The 23,189-nt window shown below is 41.4% G+C and overlaps 1 protein-coding gene across 2 annotated transcripts in view; it reads right to left on the reverse strand.

Moving 5' to 3' along the window:
* Positions 1 to 18,767: 18,767 nt before the first annotated feature.
* The window catches only part of LOC126336967 (T-box transcription factor TBX20-like), a 437,621-nt gene continuing 433,199 nt past the window's right edge, over positions 18,768 to 23,189 (reverse strand). For both annotated transcript variants that reach the window (XM_050001176.1, XM_050001178.1), the window contains exon 6: positions 18,768 to 22,131. In XM_050001176.1, the coding sequence (XP_049857133.1) occupies positions 21,507 to 22,131 (625 nt within the window). In that variant the 3' untranslated portion in view covers positions 18,768 to 21,506. The remainder of the gene's footprint in view (positions 22,132 to 23,189) is intronic.

A 23,189-nucleotide genomic window follows, 5' to 3' on the forward strand; every position in this document is an offset into this window, starting at 1 on the left:
GGTCTCCTAATCCCAATAACGACGTGCGCCAACAAAGAGACAGACAATGATTCGCACCACAGGCAACCACGTGCGCCGGCTGGCTCAGCGAAAAGTAACATAGACGCAAACCTTGAGAAAAATTTTAGCAATCCGTACCGACATATACAACATGATAATTACTTGGAAGTTGAAACTCTGCGCACTAGAAATGGTAAATGATTGCACCACATTTCATATGTAAAACCGTTTATTGAAAGGTAATCTGCTTTTTTTAACTTTGACTTTGCCATAAAACTTTTCACTTCACATTTCTAGTATGCTTTGTCAGACTTAAGAAACTGTTAACATGCAACAATGTTTGAAGTTAAATATCCAGTCAAGAACCAAGAGAACTTACTTAAACAGAAATTACGAATGCATTGTTATTGTGAACAGACGACACAGTGTTATTGTGTGTGTACATTCTTGCTTGTTAGTTGCACGATTACATAACGACTGTAAAGCTCACATACTTAGAACATTTACCAGCACTCTAATGAGATTTTAATGCAACATTTTGGTTTACTTGAAAAGACATTCCTTATTTCAATTAGTTTTTGTGACATTAAAGATGACGTATTTGGTTTATTTGACAGCTACACTATTTTATCACGACGCTACTAATGAGTGACCATTTACAATGTTGCTTTTGCGGTGTTTCTGTTTTATATCTGCACAGTTTTTCTGAATTCTTCTGGAAAGGAAAACATGTTCTAGTAGTAACTTTTGTGGTATACCTACAATGAGACAGCCTTTTCCGTAGCACAACAATACGTTACAGCACAGTACTTTCTTCATCACGGCAATAAGCGTAATAACTAAGATATTTATACACAAAGCATTTCACTTTTGTCTATCATGAGGTAGGTACATTGACTTCTGCAGAACTTAGCTTTCGGAGGACGATAACTACGACACTTCCACAAAATTATCTTACAGCAAGACGCACATTTAGCGCTACAGGACACACATTTGAGTGATTAATTTTGTACTTGAACCATTTATATTTCAAGATTTTTGAATTACAAAGAAAGTTTTCCGTGATACATTTCATTCCATTGCTGTAATCTGTAACACCTGAAGGGTATAATTACATTAATCCTCAGGGGGGTACACGCTTATTTTGTGTACCATGTGTTTGGCAAGCACAAGGAGCCTTAGCTAATATGGTATTTGCTTATACAACTTTACACGTCTGTACCATATTTCTCTAACACAGAATTACACAGCTATCTGATCATTTAACTGAGACAAATTTTTTGTTCTACATCGGTGACAGATGCTTACGCAATTACACAGTTGGATAATTTCACACTCATGAAATTGTGTTTTGTATGTACTTTGTGAAATGTCCATTGTGATACTATGAGAGCTTTGAATGTCGCATTTGGTATAGGGTCACGATTTTTAAAGTACGTTTGATGTAGATGACACTATTGAAACGAGCAGAGAATTTTTTTTATGTTTTGAAATTATTGCAGAAAGCTACGACGATTTTGATATTTGACTGAGGTGTTATGATGTTATTATTACGGTGACTATGTGTATTATGCTGTTGCGGTATGTTTATGATCAATAAGCTGATGCTATATGCGGAATTTGATTATGTTATGTATTTATTATGATGAAATATTGAAGAAGTGTCGACGAATATGTATATGTATAATAAGGTAAGAAATAATGAGTAGTGGTTAGGGACTCTAATTTCTGGAAAAGGATGTTGGAAACCAAGAATCGTACTTTAAGAATTATGAAATGTGTGTACATGCGTGAATATATTACAATGCTGTCGAAAATTTTTTGGACACTGTTATATTTATAGGATTTTATTTTCTACACATTTGTAACGCAAATTCTCAACATGTGAAAATATTTTTATATGAGACTGTCACTGTAGCGGAAACTGCTGTCGTAAATATTTCGCTAAGAAAGTTAAGTGACCATCTTCACGTAATGCGTCGTGGGCACCCAGCTGTTCGACAGAAGCCTGGAAAAAAGCCATTAGTGTGTGCCTTTCAGAAGCACAGGTGGAGAAAAAAAGGCCATTATCCTCGCTATTGACATTCCTTTGTAGAAAGCATCGTAAATACGACACCTTCAAACTTGAAAACATGATTACACTGTAGAGTTCTTAATTTATGATATTTACTGAAATGAAATGATGAGAAACATTTCTTGTCTATTGTCTTGCTAGTTGGAAGATTGTTTACTGCATTATGAAATCCCTTATGGCTAGCGAATGACGTTTCACGCATTGCTTTGCCCATTTTGTTTAATATCTAGTTTCTAGCTGCACTGCATCATTGGTTAAAATAAAATTTTATAGATGTACTAATATAAATATTTTATGTCTACAGATCCAGTAAATAATAACTTTATGATGTACTTAAAAAAAACGAAGGAGCACAAAGAGACATTTCCCTTCACAGGAATTGCATACAGAATTTTCTTTTCACGTACTTGGTAATTTTTGGTAGAACAACTTCTTGTGCTGCACCACTTTAATTACATAGACATTAAGATATGATTATACATTTCCCTTATATGCATTGTTGTCTTTAGTGTAATATTTTTTCTGCTTGAGCTTTGTCATGTTTACATATAAGTTATTGCATTTGCTGCGGCTGTTTGCCAGGCATAGTGCTACTAAATTTCACTTTGTATTACTCTGTTAAGCTAGTTTTACTACTGATTTATTTTTCTTGTTGCTCCACATTGGCTCATATTAGTTGTAATGTAGCATTGCTTGGTAATTTAGATTTACTGTAGCTTGCTTTGCCAATTTCCATTTTTTTTGTCATTGCTGTTTGTGTTAATTATTTTGTGTTGCTGTATTGCCTCGTCCCTTAGTTTAGCATCTGAGCTCAGTAGATTTAAGTTAGCTTAAGATGGGGTAGGGCATATAAGAGAACAAGTTATGACAAATTGGAAGAAATGCATTGAAAAGCTATAAGAAAATGGTTTGGCCAAAACAGTAGTGTACAGTGGAGAAAAACTATTTTTGAAAGAGGATGTGAACAGAATACAGAAAGCAGGCTTAGATAGGACTTTTTGGGAATAATGATGAACGAAGTGAGATCTCTATGCAACATACTGCAGTAAAACAAACCCTATCCTTTCCTTTTGTGTTATCCCTCTATGTGTTTGTGTATCCTTGTGTATTTGTATTTTTCCTGGCTTTGTGTGTTTAGCTGACACGAGTTACATTGTACAATTTTTCTGATGATATGTTATTTACTTTGTAAATATGTTTAGACATTATTTATCTATTCTGTTTTGTTGCTCATATGTGAAGTTGATGTTTCATAAGTTATTGTGATCTTTATGTATGTACTTATGTCATAATTTTTGTAACACTGATGTGCATGTTTATTTCTATTCTTTTGTAAAGCCTGTTTTACTACCAATGTTATCTGTATTATTATGTTTTTAATGATGTATTTTGTACCTTTGTTATTGTATTCTCATGTTATAATATTGTAATTGACACCAGTTCATCAAATTAAGTAACTTATAAGCATTCATTTCACTGCACACATTTCTGTTGGTCATAGTATATGCACAATATGTGAAAAACAGAGGACTGTTAGTGTTTGGACGTGTGTTGATAGTTCAGCAAGGGACTGGTTAACAGCATTGCTGGTTCTAAGGACAATTGAAAAACTTTGTGAGTGCACAAGTGGTGGTTTATGGATTAGCTATATTCTCCACAAGACTCTTCAATGGAGATTATGCACCTGCATAGTTACAACAGATTGCTGCTAGCCATCTCTACAAGGACTGAAGTGGGTCTGCACATTCGATGGCCTACCAATACCATTATTTCTACAAGGACTACAGTGGGTCTACACCTTTGATGACTCACCAACACCATTATTTCTACAAGGACTGCAGTGGGTCTGCACCTCTGGTGGCCCACCAATACCGTAATCTCTAACAAGACTACAGTGGTCTGCTCTGTGATGACCTACCTACCAATATTCTTCAAAACTTCGACTGACTCTGCTGTGGGTTTGCTCTGTTGTGGCCCATTACCTGTCTGCATGTCAAGAGTCAGCACTGTCTTTCCGTTGGAAGGACAACACTACTCCTTCAAGACTGCATGGAAATCCACTACTTCTGTGTGCATTCTCTTTTGTTGCTCAGACATTGAGAAAAACACTTTTACTGTGATGAACGATCAGGATTGTCTTTATGGACTGTGAGAAAATTTTAGCTTTTGACCAACATTGTATGAATAAGTGTGTTCATTTGATTTCTTTGTTATTGTAATTATGAATTTTTTTTAAAAAATCTGTATTGGCCACTGCCCAAAACAATTTGTAAATTTTTTTGTGGGGAGCATGGGGGCTATGTAAGTAGGCTGTGTACGTTTTCTTATTGGTAACGCCACGTAGCGCTCTGCATGAAAATCACTGGCTGTGCTGTGTGCAGTCTGTGGCTGGTTTGCATTGTTGTCTGCCATTGTAGTGTTGGGCAGCGGCAGCTGGATGTGAACAGCGCGTAGCGTTGCGCAGTTTGAAGTGAGCCGCCAGCAGTGGTGGATGTGGGGAGTGAGATGGCGAAGTTTTGTAATTTGTAAGACTGGATGTCATGAACTGCTATATACATTGTGACTTTTGAACACTATTGAGGTAAATACATTGTTTTTTCTCTATCAAAATCTTTCATTTGCTAACTATGCCTATCAGTAGTTAGTGCCTTCAGTAGTTTGAATATTTTATTTAGCTGGCAGTAGTGGCCCTCGCTGTATTGCAGTAGTTCGAGTAACGGACATTTTTGTGAGGTAAGTGATTTGTGAAACGTATAGGTTAATGTTAGTCAGGGCCATTCTTTTGTAGGGATTTTTGAAAGTCAGATTGCGTTGCGCTAAAATTATTGTGTGTCAGTTTAAGCACAGTCATGCACAATTTTTCTAAGGGGACGTTTCAAACTCAATAACAAGATGGTCCACGTCTGGCCCTTATGCGAGCAGTTACGTTCATTGGTCACGGGGGCCCAGTTCGAAGCACGACTAATTACTGAAGACAGTTCTACACCAGTCAATGTGATTCTAGAGCAAACAGTGTCTGGAGACGTCGCCCGCCAATAGGTCCGACAACGTGGAGTGATGGTCTGGGGCGTTCTTTCTTTTCATAGCAGGCCCCCTTTGGTAGTCGTCCGTGCCACCCTTACAGCACAGCGGGGTGTCGACAATATTCTACGCCCCGTTTGTTGTCCTACATGACAATCTATTGTTAGTTTACATTTCGACAACATAACGCCCGCCTGTTTGTGTTTGTGCTTGTGCTTGCCAAGCTCTTCGTTCGCCAGCAAGGTCGCTCGATCTCTCTACAATTGACAGCGTTTGGAACATTATGGACAGAATCCTACAACCAGATCTGTGTTTTGACGATCTAAGGCGCCAACGGCACAGTATTCCTCAGAAGGATATCTGACAGCTCTATCAATCAAAGTAAACCGAATAAAAGCTTTGCATAGGGGGTGAGGGGGGCGGTATGCCAGAGTTGGACCAACGTGTTAGTGACACGCTGAAATCGCTAAGCCCTTTCTCTTGAATAAATCTTCTATATTTTCTGAAACTTAATCTTTGTTTGTCTGCACATGTGCATCACACTTAACAATTTCCGTTCCATTCGATTCTTTTTCTTTTGTTTCTGGTCTTGGAGTGTATAACTGACATTTCGATAAATAATCCAGATCTGGTGCACAGGTGTCTAAGTATATCAATTATGTAAGCTGTTTTTTCTCACACAATTTATTCGGCATTCAAATAAATAGTAATTTTGGTTTTCGAAACTAATCTGTTTGTTTCATTTAACAGTAACATTTCTTTACGAAATACTTACGAACAACACCACCATATCATATTCATCAATTCGACCATGTCTTAACCATTTCTTTCTATCAACTTCGGTTAGCCTTCGCAGCGAAAGTCTCTGTCTCTATCTCCTCAAACAGCTGGCTGCGGTGGTGTCGCGGTTCTAGGCGCGCAGTCCGGAACCGTGCGACTGCTACGGTCGCAGCTTCGAATCCTGCTTCGGGCATGGATGTGTGTGATATCCTTAGGTTAGTTAGGTTTAAGTAGTTCTAAGTTCTAGGGGACTAATGACCACAACAGTTGAGTCCCATAGTGCTCAGAGTCATTTGAACCATTTTTTTTCTCCTCAAACAGAAATAGTGATTTGATATATCATCTTCCTACTTTTTAGGAGATGGAGACAGTTAAACATCTGGACTGTCTCCGCACCACCTTTCAACTCTGCTCAAGGAGAAGGTGCTCATTGTGGACAAACTCTTCGAATATGTGCTTCCAGTTTTTTGTGGGTCTCGCAGTACCTTGCAGAGAATTTCAAGCCCATCACATCTTGAACATCGCTGAACACTGTGGTCATAAATTTGCCTGCTGATAGTGTGCTCCTGAACTTTTTTGGCGTCGGTGACCCTTTGTGCCAGAATTGCACTGCTGCTCTATTATATTTGCGATCAAAATACTGAATCCACCTCTCATCACGTGTAAGAATGTTGTTTAGGAATCCATCCTCCTCGCGCTCAAAACAGCTTTCATTCTCCTATGTGTCGCAAATGCAGGCATGTTTTCTGCATGTAGAAACTAGATTACAACACGCTATTTCTCATGTACCGACATAGGTACATTACACAGTTCAATGTTACACGCTACAATTTGGAGCCCTCTAGTGGCAGAGTATTGCAACTTGCGACAGGGAAGCGGGAAACGTTTACCGAGTAACACGCATGGCTTGTAATACCTCAATCAATAACGAGAACACAATAAAAAACGGGGGCATTGCTTTCCAGCACTTCCTCGTATTAAAACGAATACCACATACTGGAAGCAAGGACATTTAGGTGCAAAATTTGGAAGAGTTTCAAGCCTACGAAAGACACAACAGGAGGAACTGGAACAGAATAACAAACGAATCAGGGCAGTGAACACATGTATATTATTGAAGACAGGCGAAACTACAGAGGAAGGAAAAGAAACTGAAGTAAAGTTGTAGTGTGAACCAAAGTGATCCATTCGCTTTTAGTAATGATAAAACAGTTTAAAACTGTGAGCTCTGGAATGGACATAGGAAGAAATACGACAGTAAGTTAGTCGAGAATTGAACTGCCGTTAGTTTCCGTTCATGGCTGCGGTAATAACATGGACAGTCCATCAGCATCAGAGGGGCAAAAGTGATCACAGCGCTAGTCCTGGCATTATTCGACAACAACAACAGCGGTACGCTCTTTATTCTCACTACCGCGAGCCATACCAACAAGGACGTTAATTCTTCCATGGCCCAAGTGATGGGCAAGGATTTTCCAGGGTTCTCACATTAGACTTTGTGGTTAGGCATTATGCTAATATCGACCTTTGACAACAAACAGCTGAACTCAACAGGTATTCGCTTCCTAAGGGTGCAACAGCTGAAAATGTTTCTGCATCGCAAGGTACACCCGTTGCTAAGATGGTATCATCTAAACAGTGTACAACATCGTTAAAAGTTGTTTTGTTGGACAGAGTGCCAACACGTACAGGAAAGTTAGTTTGGGTAGCGATAGATATCGATGTTCTAGAACAAGCATTATGTTTAATAGGTCCTCTGTCAATTAATGACATGTTGGATGAAAACCATTTTTATCAAAAGAAGTATATCCTGGACAGTTTCGGGATATACTAAGTACGTCTTCCGAAGGAATTTGTAGTAACTACATCACAGGTACTAGATTAATAAGATACCGTTGGATCAGAAATAGACTGCAATATCAAGCAAATTATCAGCACGTCTGCAATACGTAAAGAAGGTTAGTTTATTGAATGGTAATGCTCGATCAGTCATTGAGTCAGATATTTTTTATTAGTTCAGTAGGTCCTTTACCAGCCACATCCATAGTACAGCATCATATTCCAAAAGGTAGTATGTACCAGTGCAACGAAGGCAGTGTATGTTATCAAATCATTTCCAACCACCAATAGAACAATTCGTAGATCAACAGCTAAGGACACATACGATAACACATAAACAGTCCTTAGTCAGCAAGTACAGTAATCATGCCAAAAAAAAGTCAGCAGATGGAACAAGAAACCATACATTCTCTTGTGAATATAGGTTTTTAAATGATCATACAATAACTGATGCATATCCAATTCCAAATGTAATTGAAACATTGGATAATCTGGGATAGTGTAAATTCTTTTCCATACTGGATTTAATGAGCTGATATCACCAGATTGAAGTACATCCAGAAGATAGGCTGAATACGGCTTTTACGTCATCTGGTGATTACCAGTACTGCAGAGTTCGTTTTGGGTTACAAAACGCACCTGCATTTGTAAGAAGGAGTCCTTCGAGGTTTAAAACCGAAGAAATGGATGGTCCATTTGGATGAAATCATCCATTTTTCAAAATATATAAATAAAACAAAGAGTGCCTAAGTGAAGTATTCCCTAGATAGAAAACAACTCGTCTCAAGTTAAACAGTAATAAATGTTATGGCCACAAGTTCGTTTTTTTTTTTTTTTTTTTTTTTTTTTTTTACTCAACAGTCTACCTCTACTACCATGAAAATTATTCTCTGGCGTCTTAAGAGGCGTCCTATCATCCTGTCCCTTTTTCATATCAGTGTTTTCCACATGGTCCTTCCTTCACCAATCCTGAAGAGAAGCTCCTCATTCCTTACCTTATCAATCCACCTTTTTTTCAAAATTCTTCTGTAGCACAAAATCACACAGGCTTCGATTCTCTTCTGTTCCGGTTTTCCCGCAGTCCATGTCTCACTACCGTACAGTGCTGTGCTCCAAACGTACATTCCCAGATACTTCTTCCTCATATTAAGACCTGTGTTTAATACTAGCATACTTCCATCGGTAGCCATTACTGGTGATTTCTTTTTGTCAGATTTTAAGCAGTGTTGAAGTTCGAACCCGGACCGAGGGCATTTTGATTACTAGTCAAGGACGCTATACTAGACCAAAGGTCGTCTAAGTTACTTACCTGGGGCATGTTACACCACGTTCGGTGATATCAAGAGAAGCATAAGCAAAATATGGTGAAAACCAGTGTGTCAGCCACTAGTGTTATGGTGATACTATCTTTTATTTGTGCAGTCTACTTTTGCCCCAGAAAGAGAATAAATCGTGTAAATTCCTTTGGAATTAATTCGTACTAGTAAGTTAAAAATTTCTAGAGTAAAATCTGAAAAGAAGGAAGCTAGAAAAATGATGTTAAGCTAGGATAAGATCTTTGTAATCAGTGCAAAAACAGGTTCAAAGTAAATGTAAATACACTCCTGGAAATGGAAAAAAGAACACATTGACACCGGTGTGTCAGACCCACCATACTTGCTCCGGACACTGCGAGAGGGATGTACAAGCAATGATCACACGCACGGCACAGCGGACACACCAGGAACCGCGGTGTTGGCCGTCGAATGGCGCTAGCTGCGCAGCATTTGTGCATCGCCGCCGTCAGTGTCAGCCAGTTTGCCGTGGCATACGGAGCTCCATCGCAGTCTTTAACACTAGTAGCATGCCGCGACAGCGTGGACGTGAACCGCATGTGCAGTTGACGGACTTTGTGCGAGGGCGTATAGTGGGCATGCGGGAGGCCGGGTGGACGTACCGCCGAATTGCTCAACACGTGGGGCGTGAGGTCTCCACAGTGCATCGATGTTGTCGCCAGTGGTCGGCGGAAGGTGCACGTGCCCGTCGACCTGGGACCGGACCGCAGCGACGCACGGATGCACGCCCAGACCGTAGGATCCTACGCAGTGCCGTAGGGGACCGCACCGCCACTTTCCAGCAAATTAGGGACACTGTTGCTCCTGGGGTATCGGCGAGAATCATTCGCAACCGTCTCCATGAAGCTGGGCTACGGTCCCGCACACCGTTAGGCCATCTTCCGCTCACGCCCCAACATCGTGCAGCCCGCCTCCAGTGGTGTCGCGACAGGCGTGAATGGAGGGACGAATGGAGACGTGTCGTCTTCAGCGATGAGAGTCGCTTCTGCCTTGGTGCCAATGATGGTCGTATGCGTGTTTGGCGCCGTGCAGGTGAGCGCCACAATCAGGACTGCATACGACCGAGGCACACAGGGCCAACACCCGTCATCATGGTGTGGGGAGCGATCTCCTACACTGGCCGCACACCTTTGGTGATAGTCGAGGGGACACTGAATAGTGCACGGTACATCCAAACCGTCATCGAACCCATCGTTCTACCATTCCTAGACCGGCAAGGGAACTTGCTGTTCCAACAGGACAATGCATGTCCGCATGTATCCCGTGCCACCCAACGTGCTCTAGAAGGTGTAAGTCAAATACCCTGGCCAGCAAGATCTCCGGATCTGTCCCCCATTGAGCCTGTTTGGGACTGGATGAAGCGTCGTCTCACGAGGTCTGCACGTCCAGCACGAACGCTGGTCCAACTGAGGCGCCAGGTGGAAATGGCATGGCAAGTCGTTCCACAGGACTACATCCAGCATCTCTACGATCGTCTCCATGGGAGAATAGCAGCCTGCATTGCTGCGAAAGGTGGATATACACTGTACTAGTGTCGACATTGTGCATGCTCTGTTGCCTGTGTCTATGTGCCTGTGGTTCTGTCAGTGTGATCATGTGATGTATCTGACCCCAGGAATGTGTCAATAAAGTTTCCCCTTCCTGGGACAATGAATTCACGGTGTTCTTATTTCAATTTCCAGGAGTGTATGTAAGATAATTAACGTAACAGATAAAAACGGGTAAAGTGTGGGACTAATTTTACTGAAGTGGAGGAGGAAATTACGCGGCAAAATGAGTAAGGAAGGCAAGATAACAGTTTTTTTTTTTAAGTTCCTCAACGACGCGGAAGTGTCGCTAACCATTAGCTGAGAAGCATACACATTCCAAGACTTTAGTGGGACAGGCTAAACAGCCACTTCGCCACTTTTGTGAGAAAGGTTCCGTGCAGTTCAGCACGAAAATATTAGAACAGTGCAAAGGGAGCCGCTTTTGCTACTTCCGTAACGTTATACAAGAGATACTAGGTAGGACACAACAACAAGTAGCGAGAGTTTGACCAAGCAGTAAAGATTCTGTCACAAAGTCGTTAAGCAAATGTATCGGAACCGAAGACAGCTGACGACTCGGCGAGAGCAGAATCAATTCGGCCATTACGAATGACCTCGTAGAGCAGAGCATCTCCTCGGTGACATATAGAGAACTCCTCAAAACGGTGTTTGAATCAAAACACACACTTCTTGATCACTGCCATCTCAGAAGCAGAGCTTCCTAGCCAATGGCCGTCAAAACCACCGCATCAGGCAGTCATCCAGCTTCCGCTTCAAGCTTACCCAGCGTCCTTGGCAGCAATGAGTCTGGTATTGGATTCAGAGAATGTTTCTCTGGATTACATTGTCACCAGTCAAAAGAAGCAGCAACAACTTGTATTTTCGGCAATAAATATAATACATTCGAATATTAATTTATTGCGTCTATAACGACACTGCACCGGTTCTTCAACTGCATCCAAATTGATATGGACTTCAAGCGCAGTGCGGGGCAGTCCCTACACACGATCTGAATCACAGTACTGATGCTCGAGCTATGCGGGGAACGCTTAAACAAAGACATTTTTTTACAAGTGATCCATCTGTTGTTATTAGTGATCAAATAAAGTGGCGGAGAAACGCTCACACAGTACCCACATAATGGTTGCTGGACTTAAGCGCGCCTTATATCGCAACTTAAACTAGTATATCCTGGAAGCACAACATTGTTCTGGTCCATCACTCCCGTTGGAGGCCGAGTATTATTTGCCTGGCGCCTTTTGATATCTGTCCTCTTGGTGGACTAGCGCATTGTATGCCCAGTTACCATTAAGGAAACGGTTTAGTCGACGATTTCCAGTTACATTAAACTATCCGCTATGTAACCAAACCTAGATCCCAACTGTTCCTTTGAAGGAAATTTTTATTGAAGATACGATTATGTGTCTCGCGAGGAGCTAATACAAGCGCTGCGTATCTCATTAAATGCCATCTTCAAAGTTACAAGAAGTTTGGTCAATTCTGTTTGAATGCAACAGTACCGAAGATGGAAAGGTCACGGGTTCGCAGCGAAGTCACTATTACACTTATCGAAATACAGAGCTGTCACTTCATGGATATTATTTGTTACAGTGGTCAGGAGCGGCAAAAGGTGGTTATTAAGTGTACAACCTGAAAGTCTACGATCACAACAACGACTTTTTTTTTTTTTTTACATTTTATAAGTTTATTCTTGCAGCTTGTCATGAAGTCTTCTCTCTGGTGACCACTTCTTAGCCTCAGAGCAGCGCTTGCACCCTACATCCTCAATTACATACTGGATATATTTCAGTCTCTGACTTACCCAGTACCACAGAAGGCCCTCGCGTCTTAACACAAAATGGTTCAAATGGCTCTGAGCACTATGGGACTTAACATCTGCGGTCATCAGTCCCCTTGAACTTAGAACTACTTAAACCTAACTAACCTAAGGACGTCACACACATCCATGCTCGAGGCAGTATTCAAACCTGCTACCGAAGCGGTCGCGCGGTTCCAGGCCGAAGCGCCTAGAACCGCTGGGCCACCCCGGCCGGCTCTTAACACATCTCCTGTCGTCCTGTCCCTTCTTGTCAGTATTTGCCGTGAGTCCCTTTCTTCGCCAATTTTGCAAATAACTTCCTTATTTGTTCCCTTAAACCAATCTAATTTTAAACATCCTTCTATAGTATCACATTTCAAACGTTTCTATTCTCTTCTTTTCCTGTTTCCCACTGCTCATGATCCACTCTCATACAATGATGTGCTCCAAACGAACAGCCTCAGAAGACTCTTTCTGGAATTATGTACTATGTTTGATACTAGCAGACGGTTTTTGGCCATGAATGCACTTTTTGTCTGTGCTAATCTCCCTTTTTGTGGTTCCTTTTCATCGGGACGTTAAATCCTAAGCTTTCTTCCTTCGTCCGTCATGTATTATTTCGCTTCGAAGGTAGCAGAATTCCTTAAGTTCGTCTAGTTCGTGATCACCAGTTTTGATGTTAACTTTATAACTAATATCGTTCTTGTAGCTTCTCGTTACTTTCACCTTCCTTCGTTTTTCCGTCAGTCCATATTTTGTACTCATTAGGCTAAACGTTTCATTCAACAGGTCTTGAAATTATTATTCGCTTCCACGAAGTAGAGAAATCTTATTAACGATTCTTGTTAGAGATATCCTCTCACCCCAGAAATTTAGACCCATTCTTGAGCCTTTCTTTCATTTCCGCCATAGTTTCTTAGTTAATTCGATATATGGTCTGAGCAGCAGGGGTGAAAGACTGCATCCCTGTTTTACACACTTTTAACCCTAGTATGTCGTTCTTGGTCTTCCATTGCATTATTCCCTATTGATTCTTATACATATCGTATTTCATCCGTCCTTCCCTGTCGGTTACTTGTATTTTTCTCCGAACTTCGAATATTTTGCATTTTATAATGACGAAAGCATTTTAAAGCTCGATAAATCCTGTGAATTGGTCTTCATTTATGTTATACCTTGATTCCATTATTAATTGCAATATTAGAACTGTCTCTGTGGTATCTTTGTCTAACCGAAATCCGAACTGATCGTCGTGTACCAGATCCTCAATTTTTAATTACATTCTTCTGTACAATATTATTCTGGTTTAACAGTGGAATTACCAGTGACTTCTTAATCGTGCCCCCCTTTCAGCGAAGGCTGTTTTGGCTTTTCTGTAGGCTGTATCAGTCCTTTCAACTACCATTTCTTTTCTGTCTCTTCACATTTTTCCTGCAGCCATTTCGCCTTAACTTCCCATCACTTTCTATTATCTTCATTCATAAATGACTTGTATTGCTGTATCTTACATTGCCATATCTTATGTTACTATATTCTTATCTTTCCCTGAACATATTTATACTTCCTCATTTCGTCTATCAACTGAAATATTTCTTCCGTTACCTATTTTTTGCCTTTACCTTCTGTGCAATTAATTTCTTTGGACTTATATTTGTCTGTTTAACTTCTGTGATTGACCTTTCTGGTGAAGCGCTCACTTTTAAACTGAACTGTCTACTGTGATAGTCATTATCGAAGTGCCTACATACAGTCTTGGAAAACTTCAAACGCATCTCATTATCGCTCTTTACTGCTCTTCTTTCCACGTTGATTTTTCTGGACTACTCTCTTAAACTTCAGCGTTCATTGTGATCTGAATCTATATTTGCTCCTGGGTCTTACAATCCCCTGTAGGATTTCAGATTTTCTCTCTCAGCACGGTGAAATCTAGCTAGAATATCTCCGAGTCTTTCGAACTTTTCCAAGTGTACATCTTACACTGTAGATTTTTGTGCAGTCTGGTTGCTTTTACTAGTTGATACTCATTGCAGAACTCAATCTTTCTCTTCTCTCGTTCGTACTTCCAAGCCTGTATTCTCCCATAACCCTTTATTCTACTCCCTTACCTTCTACCGCATTCCAATCGCACACGACTGTTGGGTTTCATCCATCTTTACAAACTGAATTACCCGTTTAATATCCTGAAATACTTTCTCTGTCTCTTCTTTTTCTGCTTGTGACGTCTGTATGTTTTACAACTATTGTTATTAGTCTCCTGTTGAATCAGATGACAACAACTCTGTCACTGAACTGTTCATATTAACTCATTTTCTGCCCTACCTGCCTCTTTATGAGGAATCCTAAACCCGTGACAGCTTTTTCTGTTTCTATTGGTATGAACGTATATTCGTTTGATCAGAATCCCTCTTTCCCATTTCACTTCATTGACACTCACTATATCTAGAGTGAGCCTTTGTATTTCTCTTTCCAGAATTTCTAGCTTCCCCACTATGTTCAAATTTCTGACATTCCACGCTCTGACTCCTGAAATTTTACCCTTTCATTGATTATTTAGTCGTTTCCTCATGCTCACCTTCCCTATGGTATTCCCATCCCGGGGATCTGAATACGGAACCTTTGGCGATAAGATGTCATCATGACACTTTTTCAATTACAAGCCACATGTTCAATGGGTGTACGTGTGTTTATGCTGTGATTTCCTTATTCATCCTCATGAAGCTGAACATTGCTGATTCTTCCACACTGCTGATTATTTCCCACTCGAGAGCAAGTGTGTGCCGCGTACCTCTGTCCGCTCCTCTGCAGTCTCCGACTAGGAGGTTGGTAGAACAACAAAGACTTCTTTTACCAGACGCTTTCGTTCGCCATTGCTGACGATTTTTCTTCAAAGTTTAAGCACTGGCTTGAATTTCTTGTAAATTAATGAACTATCAAGTTTGGTAAGGATCTGTAAGATGATTTAACAAAGCTTTTTACCTAGCACTCATTTTCGCAAAGCAACACAGGCTGACCAGAATGTGAATTGCACAAATTCATAATGAAAGCAGAAACCTCTGCTTCTGATCTCCTTCACACTCCTATCAGAATTGCTAATCGATGTCGTGAAGTCGTTTTCTTCTCAACGGTGTTAAACGTTTAAAATATGTAACAGTGCCGTTACAATTGTATAATAATGTTAATCAATCTTGCTCTTTCTTAATTCCTGTTTTAGTTAGGTCAGGAGGTACTATTGACATTTTTTCTCATTTAGCAGAATGGAGACCTACAACACAGACGGAATGACAATGATATGAATACACCGATCTTGTAATTATCCACACCATATTCGGGATTATTTTTCACCTACCACGGGGCTTATTTAGTAACCGAGAATATTCTCGTTCGTTATCTTTTCGATGATTAATTTTTTGTTACAATTCCCCCATCAGCAACTCTAGACACAGCTTCCATAAATATTCTTTCGAACAACCTGGCCTTCCTGATTACCGGACGTCTTCAACGACCCTGCTGGTAAATAAACAGCCAACTTGTCTGTTATGATAGCTGAAATTATGACTAAGTGGATTGTAGGATATGGTTGTCTGTGAACATGCAATGAGGTGGCGAGTTATGGAATAGCGATTTGCACATACACAGGTGGCGATAGAATCACGTACACAAGGTGTAAAAAGGCAGTGTACTGGCGGAGGTGTCATCTGTGCGCAGGTTATGCATGCGAAAAGATTTCCGGCGTAATTATGGCCGCAAAAAGGAAATTAAGAGATTTTGGAAGTGGAATGGTAGTTGGAACTAGACGTAACGGCACTTCACTTCGGAAATCGTTAGGAAATTCAATATTCTGAGAGCTGCAATGTCAAGAAACTTTGTGTTCTGCCTTACGGCAGGTCTTGTCATGGGGGGAAGCCTCATCAGAGAAGTCCACCCGATGAGCGTCTAGGGAAGTGATTCCAGTGGTGGTTTCCTGTTGCCTTCCACTAACAATGATGAAATGATAATGAGGGCAACACAACACCCAGTCCCTGAGCGGAGAAAATCTCCGATCTAGCCGGGAATCGAACCCGGGCCCCTTGGCGGCATCGTCAAGAGACTACCACATTTCAGACATTACCTCTCAGCGTCGACAACTCAATGACCAACAGACTTCACTTAACGATCAAGAGTAGCGGCGTTTGTGTAGAGTTATCAGTGCTAACAGGCAAGCACCTCTGCGTGAAATAACCGTAGAAATCGATGTGGAACGTATCCATTAGGACCTGCGGCGAAATTTGCGTTAATGGCCTATGGCAGCAGACGACCGACGCGAGGGCCTTTGTTAACAGCACGATATCGTCTGCAGCATCTCTTCTGGTCTCGTGACCATAACGGTAGGACCCTTGACTGGGAAACTGTGGTCTGGTCAGACGATTCCCGATTTCAGTTGGTAAGAGCTGACAATAACGGTCGGCAGTGGCGCAGACTCCACCAAGCCATGGACCTAAGATGTCAACAAGTCACTGTGTGAGTTGGCGTTGGTTCCATAACCGTGTGGTTTGGTCCAGCGGAACCTATCATTGACTGGATATGGGTATGGTCGGCTACATCTGCAGCCATTCATGGACACCGTGTTCCCATGTAACAATGGGAATTTTATGTATGACAATGCGCCGTCTCACTGGGCCACAATTGCTCGCAATTAATTTTAAGAACGTTCTGGACAATTCGAACGAATGCTTTGGCTACCCAGATCGCCCGACATGAATCCCATGGAACATCTGTGGGACATAATCGGAAGATCAATGCGTGCACAAAATCCTGTACCGTAAATCTTTCGTTATTATGGACGGCTATGGAGGCAGCATGGCCTAATATTTCTGCAGGGGACTCACCTTGTTGAGCCCATGCTACGTAGAGAATCTGTTCTACGTCGGGCAAAACGAAGTCCGACACGATAAAAGGAGGTATCCCATGACTTTTGTCAAGTCAGTATATGACACACAGTTCTGTTTTACCTTCTTAAATTTTTTTTCTGTGTTTCACATTTTTCTGTAGCAGCAAAGATTTGTGTCTCTTTGTTTCGCACTATTTATTAAAAAGAGTCACATCTTGTTGAACGGAAACTTCATTTCCTCTTTTCACATGAACACTTTGTCAAACGCAGAACGTGTACAGATCAGTAAAGCTGGCTTTTTATTTTTCGTTGTCAAACTTCACTTAATGAATCTGATGTCGTCAAGAATTTATCAGCTATTTCTGTGGCCAACCTTCTTGTGACCATCACCTCACCTAAATGTAAAGGTAGGTAATCCTTGAACCTGTCAGCGATTTATATGATCTTGATTCTGTGCTTGTACACACTGTGACTTGATATTTTCTGTAAATTATCTGAGTCAGAGGGGCGAGCCAGATTTATAATTGCCTGAACGGAGCTAAGGAATAAGAAATGCACCAACCAATCTAGTATAGGATATACGAATGTGTTACCCTAGAAGAATAAGTGATATCAATAACAGTAACAAAATCCCAGAAAGTTTAAGTCTAGTAAGATGACAATTATCCCAGCATCAGCTCCTAAATCACATTACTTATCTTGATGTGTTTGGTAGATACAATATGTTATTTGTTATAATTTAATTTTGTCGTCCTGACATAAACGTGAACATAAAACTAAATCTCAAACTTGATATTTTGTTTGCAGCTAGCGAAGTTCTCTGTTCACCAGAAAATGATTTCCTAAAAAAGTATTTGCAGAAAGAGACGCGCATAAAATTAACTTCAAAACGGATGTTAAATAAGTTATTAGCAGGTCAGTAGTGGTGCAAAACATAAAGCAAATCAAACAAAATTGTTCATAGCATTACAGAAGCTTGGCAAATATTACTTTCTTTGGCTGCAAAGAAATACTGTATAAATAATCTCCACTCTGTATCCAAAACGGCCATCTTAAAAATTAGTGAGAAACATGATGTGATTGCGAAAACATATAGTGCTCTGAAGTACTGCATATGTATTTAGTTTTCTAAAATTCAGAGGCTTTATTTAGTTGACAGCAATCAACCTGTGAGCATTCTCCGACAGCGGAGTGCCAGTGTTCTACTTTAATGCTCTGAGCTGCATTAAGTAAGGTGAAGTATGCAGAGACAGTGGTATGAGTTATTCCGTTGCAGTAAAGATGAACGATTGCTAGCAATGAAATTAAAAACACTTTGAGCACCTGCGTAATCTTACAGAGCAATGGAATCTTACAGCGCCACATACGGGGCAGTCCGAAGGAATAAATGTGAAGAAAAGGACAAAGGGAATGAAAAGTGCTTATGTAATCTTGACAAGGGGGGTACGGTTTACTGGAAAGAGGATTTGTAGATTAGATTCAAATAAACAGTTGTGAGACAATCATTCCTTTCTTAGTCTTGTATTTCGCTAATATAATACAATGAAACACATTGAGTATGTACAGATACACTCGTATTATATACAAAAACAAAAATCTAATAATGTAATACTGGATACCAGACACTCAAATATTGTCACCAGTGACTTTACCGTAATAAGTTAATTACCAACATAGACACGACGATTATACAATACATTTACCAATAGCTACTGCGACCTCCGAGTTGGTAGCTTCGTCTGTCAGAGCATTTTGCTGTCTCATACAGGAGAGGGGAGACCAAGACATTAGGAGAGGCGGCGCTGGTGAGCCGGCGCCCACTGGCCGCTCTATTACTGAACAGATCAGTTTCCTGAGTCACAGTCCGTGATTCGACCCAATAGGCTTTTATTACAGACTATTTTGTTTCTTTCTAATAATACTGAAGCCAATTTCAGTTATTTCCATTGATTGTTTTCGTAATATTAACAGTGAATTCCCCGCACCTCAGTATTTAGGAGATTTTGCAATTCTCAACTCGAAAACACTTCTCTCCTCCTGTTCTGACTCAACAAATTGCTCGCAGCAGATGAAGCGAAGGCCATCGTTACATCAACATTTACTGGACCTTCTTCATAGTAGTTGCACTCGAGAGGACTTTTTAAATACATATTACTCCAGCGGGTTACTTCCTACGCTTATTTACACGCGAAATCACGCACGAACACGATATATAACGTTCGAAAATTCTTTGGCTTCAATGTTGTTTATACTCTCTCCTAAACCTCTCACCATCTCACATAAACTACTGCTTGATCGCGCAAACATTGTTGAAGTCAAAACTCGTTGGCTGCCACAGTTTAATAACATTATTAACATTCGTCATTCTGCAGAACACTATGCAACAGTACCAGACATGTTTCTCAAAGAAATTAGTATTTAACTGAAAAATTATAATAAACGTTTCAAATCCTCTTTTGAATTTAGTAAGATTTTCCGTTAAGTAAAGGTATTATATATACATAGAAATATTTATCTGTCTAATATTCAATAAAATCATACCAAAACTGAGAAATTTCAGCGAAAATAAATTTGAAAGGACTCAATGATGAAAGTAGTTAAGTACAAAAGGAGTTCATCGCATAAAAATTTCATTTGCTGTTTGTAGCTTCTAGACGACTAGAAAAGTTACAATGACGGAAGAATCAGCAAATAATTATTTGTCACCTGTGAATGGCTACTGATAGTTTCGTCATTTTTATTGTACAATGAGTGAAGAAAATAGTTTCCTGATCAAAATGCTCAGGTAATACCTGATAGCGGCACAGTCCGAAATTAATCAAGATTTTTATTTCCTTCTTCCAGTGAGTTTACTTGACGTCCGTCAGATCGATGTTGTTCTTAAAGCACATAAACTCGTATAGTCCTTGCCAAAGTTCCTTCGGTGGTACTGAAGCATTTATTTCACCACTGGCAGCTACGGTATTCGACAAAACACACACTGAATGCGTCAAGATAGCAGCTTCATCACGTTACTTTTGGAAAGATAAAATTATCTGCATAAAAAACAATAAATAATTTACTTTTCGTCAAACAATAAAAAACGAATAACAACCGATAGTAATAAGACGTGTGTCACGTGAACCAACAAGACTAATTCAGTTTGTAGAGCAAATACATCGTGGAACTAATAACGTTCTGAGGCTTTCTTCTTACAAGTTTCCACTAATAGCATCTCAGTGGTACACAGATCCAATCATAAAATCCTGCAGAACGAATATGCAATTAAATGAATACACTAAAATAGTGAACACTTCAGCGAAGCAAGAAGAGATATTCTCAGAAGCCATCACACGTCAGCACAAAGATCGAAGATAATTTTATCTGTAATATATAGCTTTGAGCCAATTTCAGATTTGACCTAGAGCGTAACTGCACACGGTTTTCTGTTATTTCCACTTTTTACTAGAAACAGAATAAAACGTATGTCCAAAAGTATAGGCGTCATTTGTCTTTATGTAAATAGTCTTCACTGTTGGGGATCCTGTGTTATGTAGGGTGTATCATAATCATTTTCAGGAGGCGATGATTTACAGCTTTTCATAAATTTGACAACTCATGATTGCACGCAGATGTATTACTCCAAACTTTATTACACAAACTGTTTCAGTCGTTAACAGACTACCATCTGGTTACTGCATATTGTAGAAAACGAGAGTAAGCAGAATGAGTCATCACTAAAACAGTCTTAAATACAGTGTGGTCAGAAAGAGTCTGAAAATATTTTAAGGATGTCGCACGGTACGTTAGTAAGAAGTTCGGTACGTTGCGCCATTTCTGAGTTAATGGACACTGAAGTTAGCCAATCAGCCCTTTGTGCCCGCAAATTATACATGTGGCTTCCAAAAGAACAGACACCACATTTATAAATACACGTGCGGTTTCTGGCAACTACACCTCGGATAGAAACTGAACATTATCAGTTATCTCGAAAAGAACTTGTGTCTGGAACATGTTTAGTGGAATTTTTTTCTTCTATAATTGTGTATGCTGTTAATTCCTAGAATAGTCCACGATACCTATAGGAATAGGAAACAAACGATGTTAAAAATGTACACCCTGTATAACTCATATACACCAATGTGTAACACTATTGGTTTCTTCTTGTGGTGAAACACGTTCAGGTTGGCAGTAGTGTGTAAGGAACTCGCCAAATTCATCCCATTTCGGTGTGGGGCCAGTGAGGAAGGTGCGGGCTTCCGGTTCAGTTGGCGCGGTGGTCCTGCGGGCCGGTGGGCGGCGCGGCGGGCGGCGACAGCTGCTTGGCCGCCGGCACGGCCACCGGCGCCGCCACCAGCGGGTAGGGGCTGAAGCGCTGCGGGAAGACGGGCCGAGGCAGCCGCAGCTCCGCCGCCCCGGCCGACGACGGCGACGGCGACCCCGACGAGCTCGACGAAGACGTCGGCGGTGGCGACAGCACCGACCACGACGACTGCGGCGCCGGGGCCGGCGCGGCCGCCGCGGGCGGCGGGATAGGCGCCGGGGCGCCGCCCCCGGCCCACAGGTGACCGGCCAGCGGCAGCGGCGGCATGCGCGGCGCGCCGGGCCCCGCGCCGGAGGCGGCGGCCCACAGCGGGGGCGACTGCACGGCCGCCGCCCCCAGCAGCGCGTGCAGCTCCGCGGGCGAGTAGGGCCGCCCCCACAGTGACAGGTGCGCGCGCGCCTTCTCCATCATGGCGGCCGAAAAGAAGCCCGCGCCGCCTCCCGCCGCCGCCGCTGCAGCCGCCGCCGCGGCAGCGTTGTTGTTCTCGGCGTCCATCTCCGAGTACAGCCGCAGTGCGGGGGAGCGCAGGAAGTGCTGGTCCACGAACATCGCGTCCATCGGGTCCCTGGGTGCACACAAAGACAACCGAATTTAGAGTCAATGGTTTGACCTAAATTATCAATAATCGGCAGCCAACACTGGGTACAAATATATTTGTCACAGAGAGTGAGTCGCGATCCTTATTTAACAACACACGCCTATTTTCTGTCTGTCGATTGCAGTGTTTATTTTAAAAAAATTCAAATGTGTGTGAAATCTTATGGAACTTAACAACTAAGGTCATCAGTCCCAAAGCTTACACACTACTTAACCTAAATTATCCTAAGGACAAACACACACACCCATGCCCGAGGGAGGCCTCGAACTTCCTCCAGGACTAGCCGCACAGTCCATGACTACAGCACCTTAGACCGCTCAGGTAGTCCCGTGCGGCTTTTTATTTCAAAATGACGAATTTCGCGCCGCCTACGGGTCATTTCTCGAACTTGCAAAGTAAGCTCTGTTAACGGAACTATCAGTTCAGTCAGATACTCAAGTCAGTAGACGACGGTAAAATTATATTTAAATTAAGGGGTGACATGCAGGGTGGCAGTTATTGAATTATATGAAATTTTATCGTCTTAATTTCTTAACTGTTTGCTTTAGGACGTTCAGACTGCAACGCTGGTCGCGGGGCATGATGGGAATTATTATGGTTTGGTTGAGCGGCCAATCCCACTTTCATTTGGTTGGCTTCGTCAATAAGCAAAGTAGTGTAGAAAATGGGGCATGTCACCGCTCACTATCCACAAACTGGTCATTTTGAAACAAAAATAACGATAGACAGACAGAAAGTAAGCCTGTTTTGTAAGGATAGGAAAGTCAAGTAAAAACAACAGGCTACTCACATCAGGCACAAAGTGTACAAGCAGGTGGTCATAGTTTTAATTATAACCTCGAAATAGGAAAGGAGGGGTACGTAAGTAAATGCCTGCAGACCTACTACACACTGAAATAGCCGCGACACAGTATCGCAGTTCGCCGTTAGTGGAACTAACTCAAATGGTGGCGCTCACAGATACGGTGAAAAATTATGCCGTTATTCGTTTTCAGCAGCAGGAATGCTGAAACTGTGTCAGGCCA

This window comes from Schistocerca gregaria, chromosome 2, assembly GCF_023897955.1.
Source record: "Schistocerca gregaria isolate iqSchGreg1 chromosome 2, iqSchGreg1.2, whole genome shotgun sequence".
Lineage (NCBI taxonomy): Eukaryota > Metazoa > Arthropoda > Insecta > Orthoptera > Acrididae > Schistocerca > Schistocerca gregaria.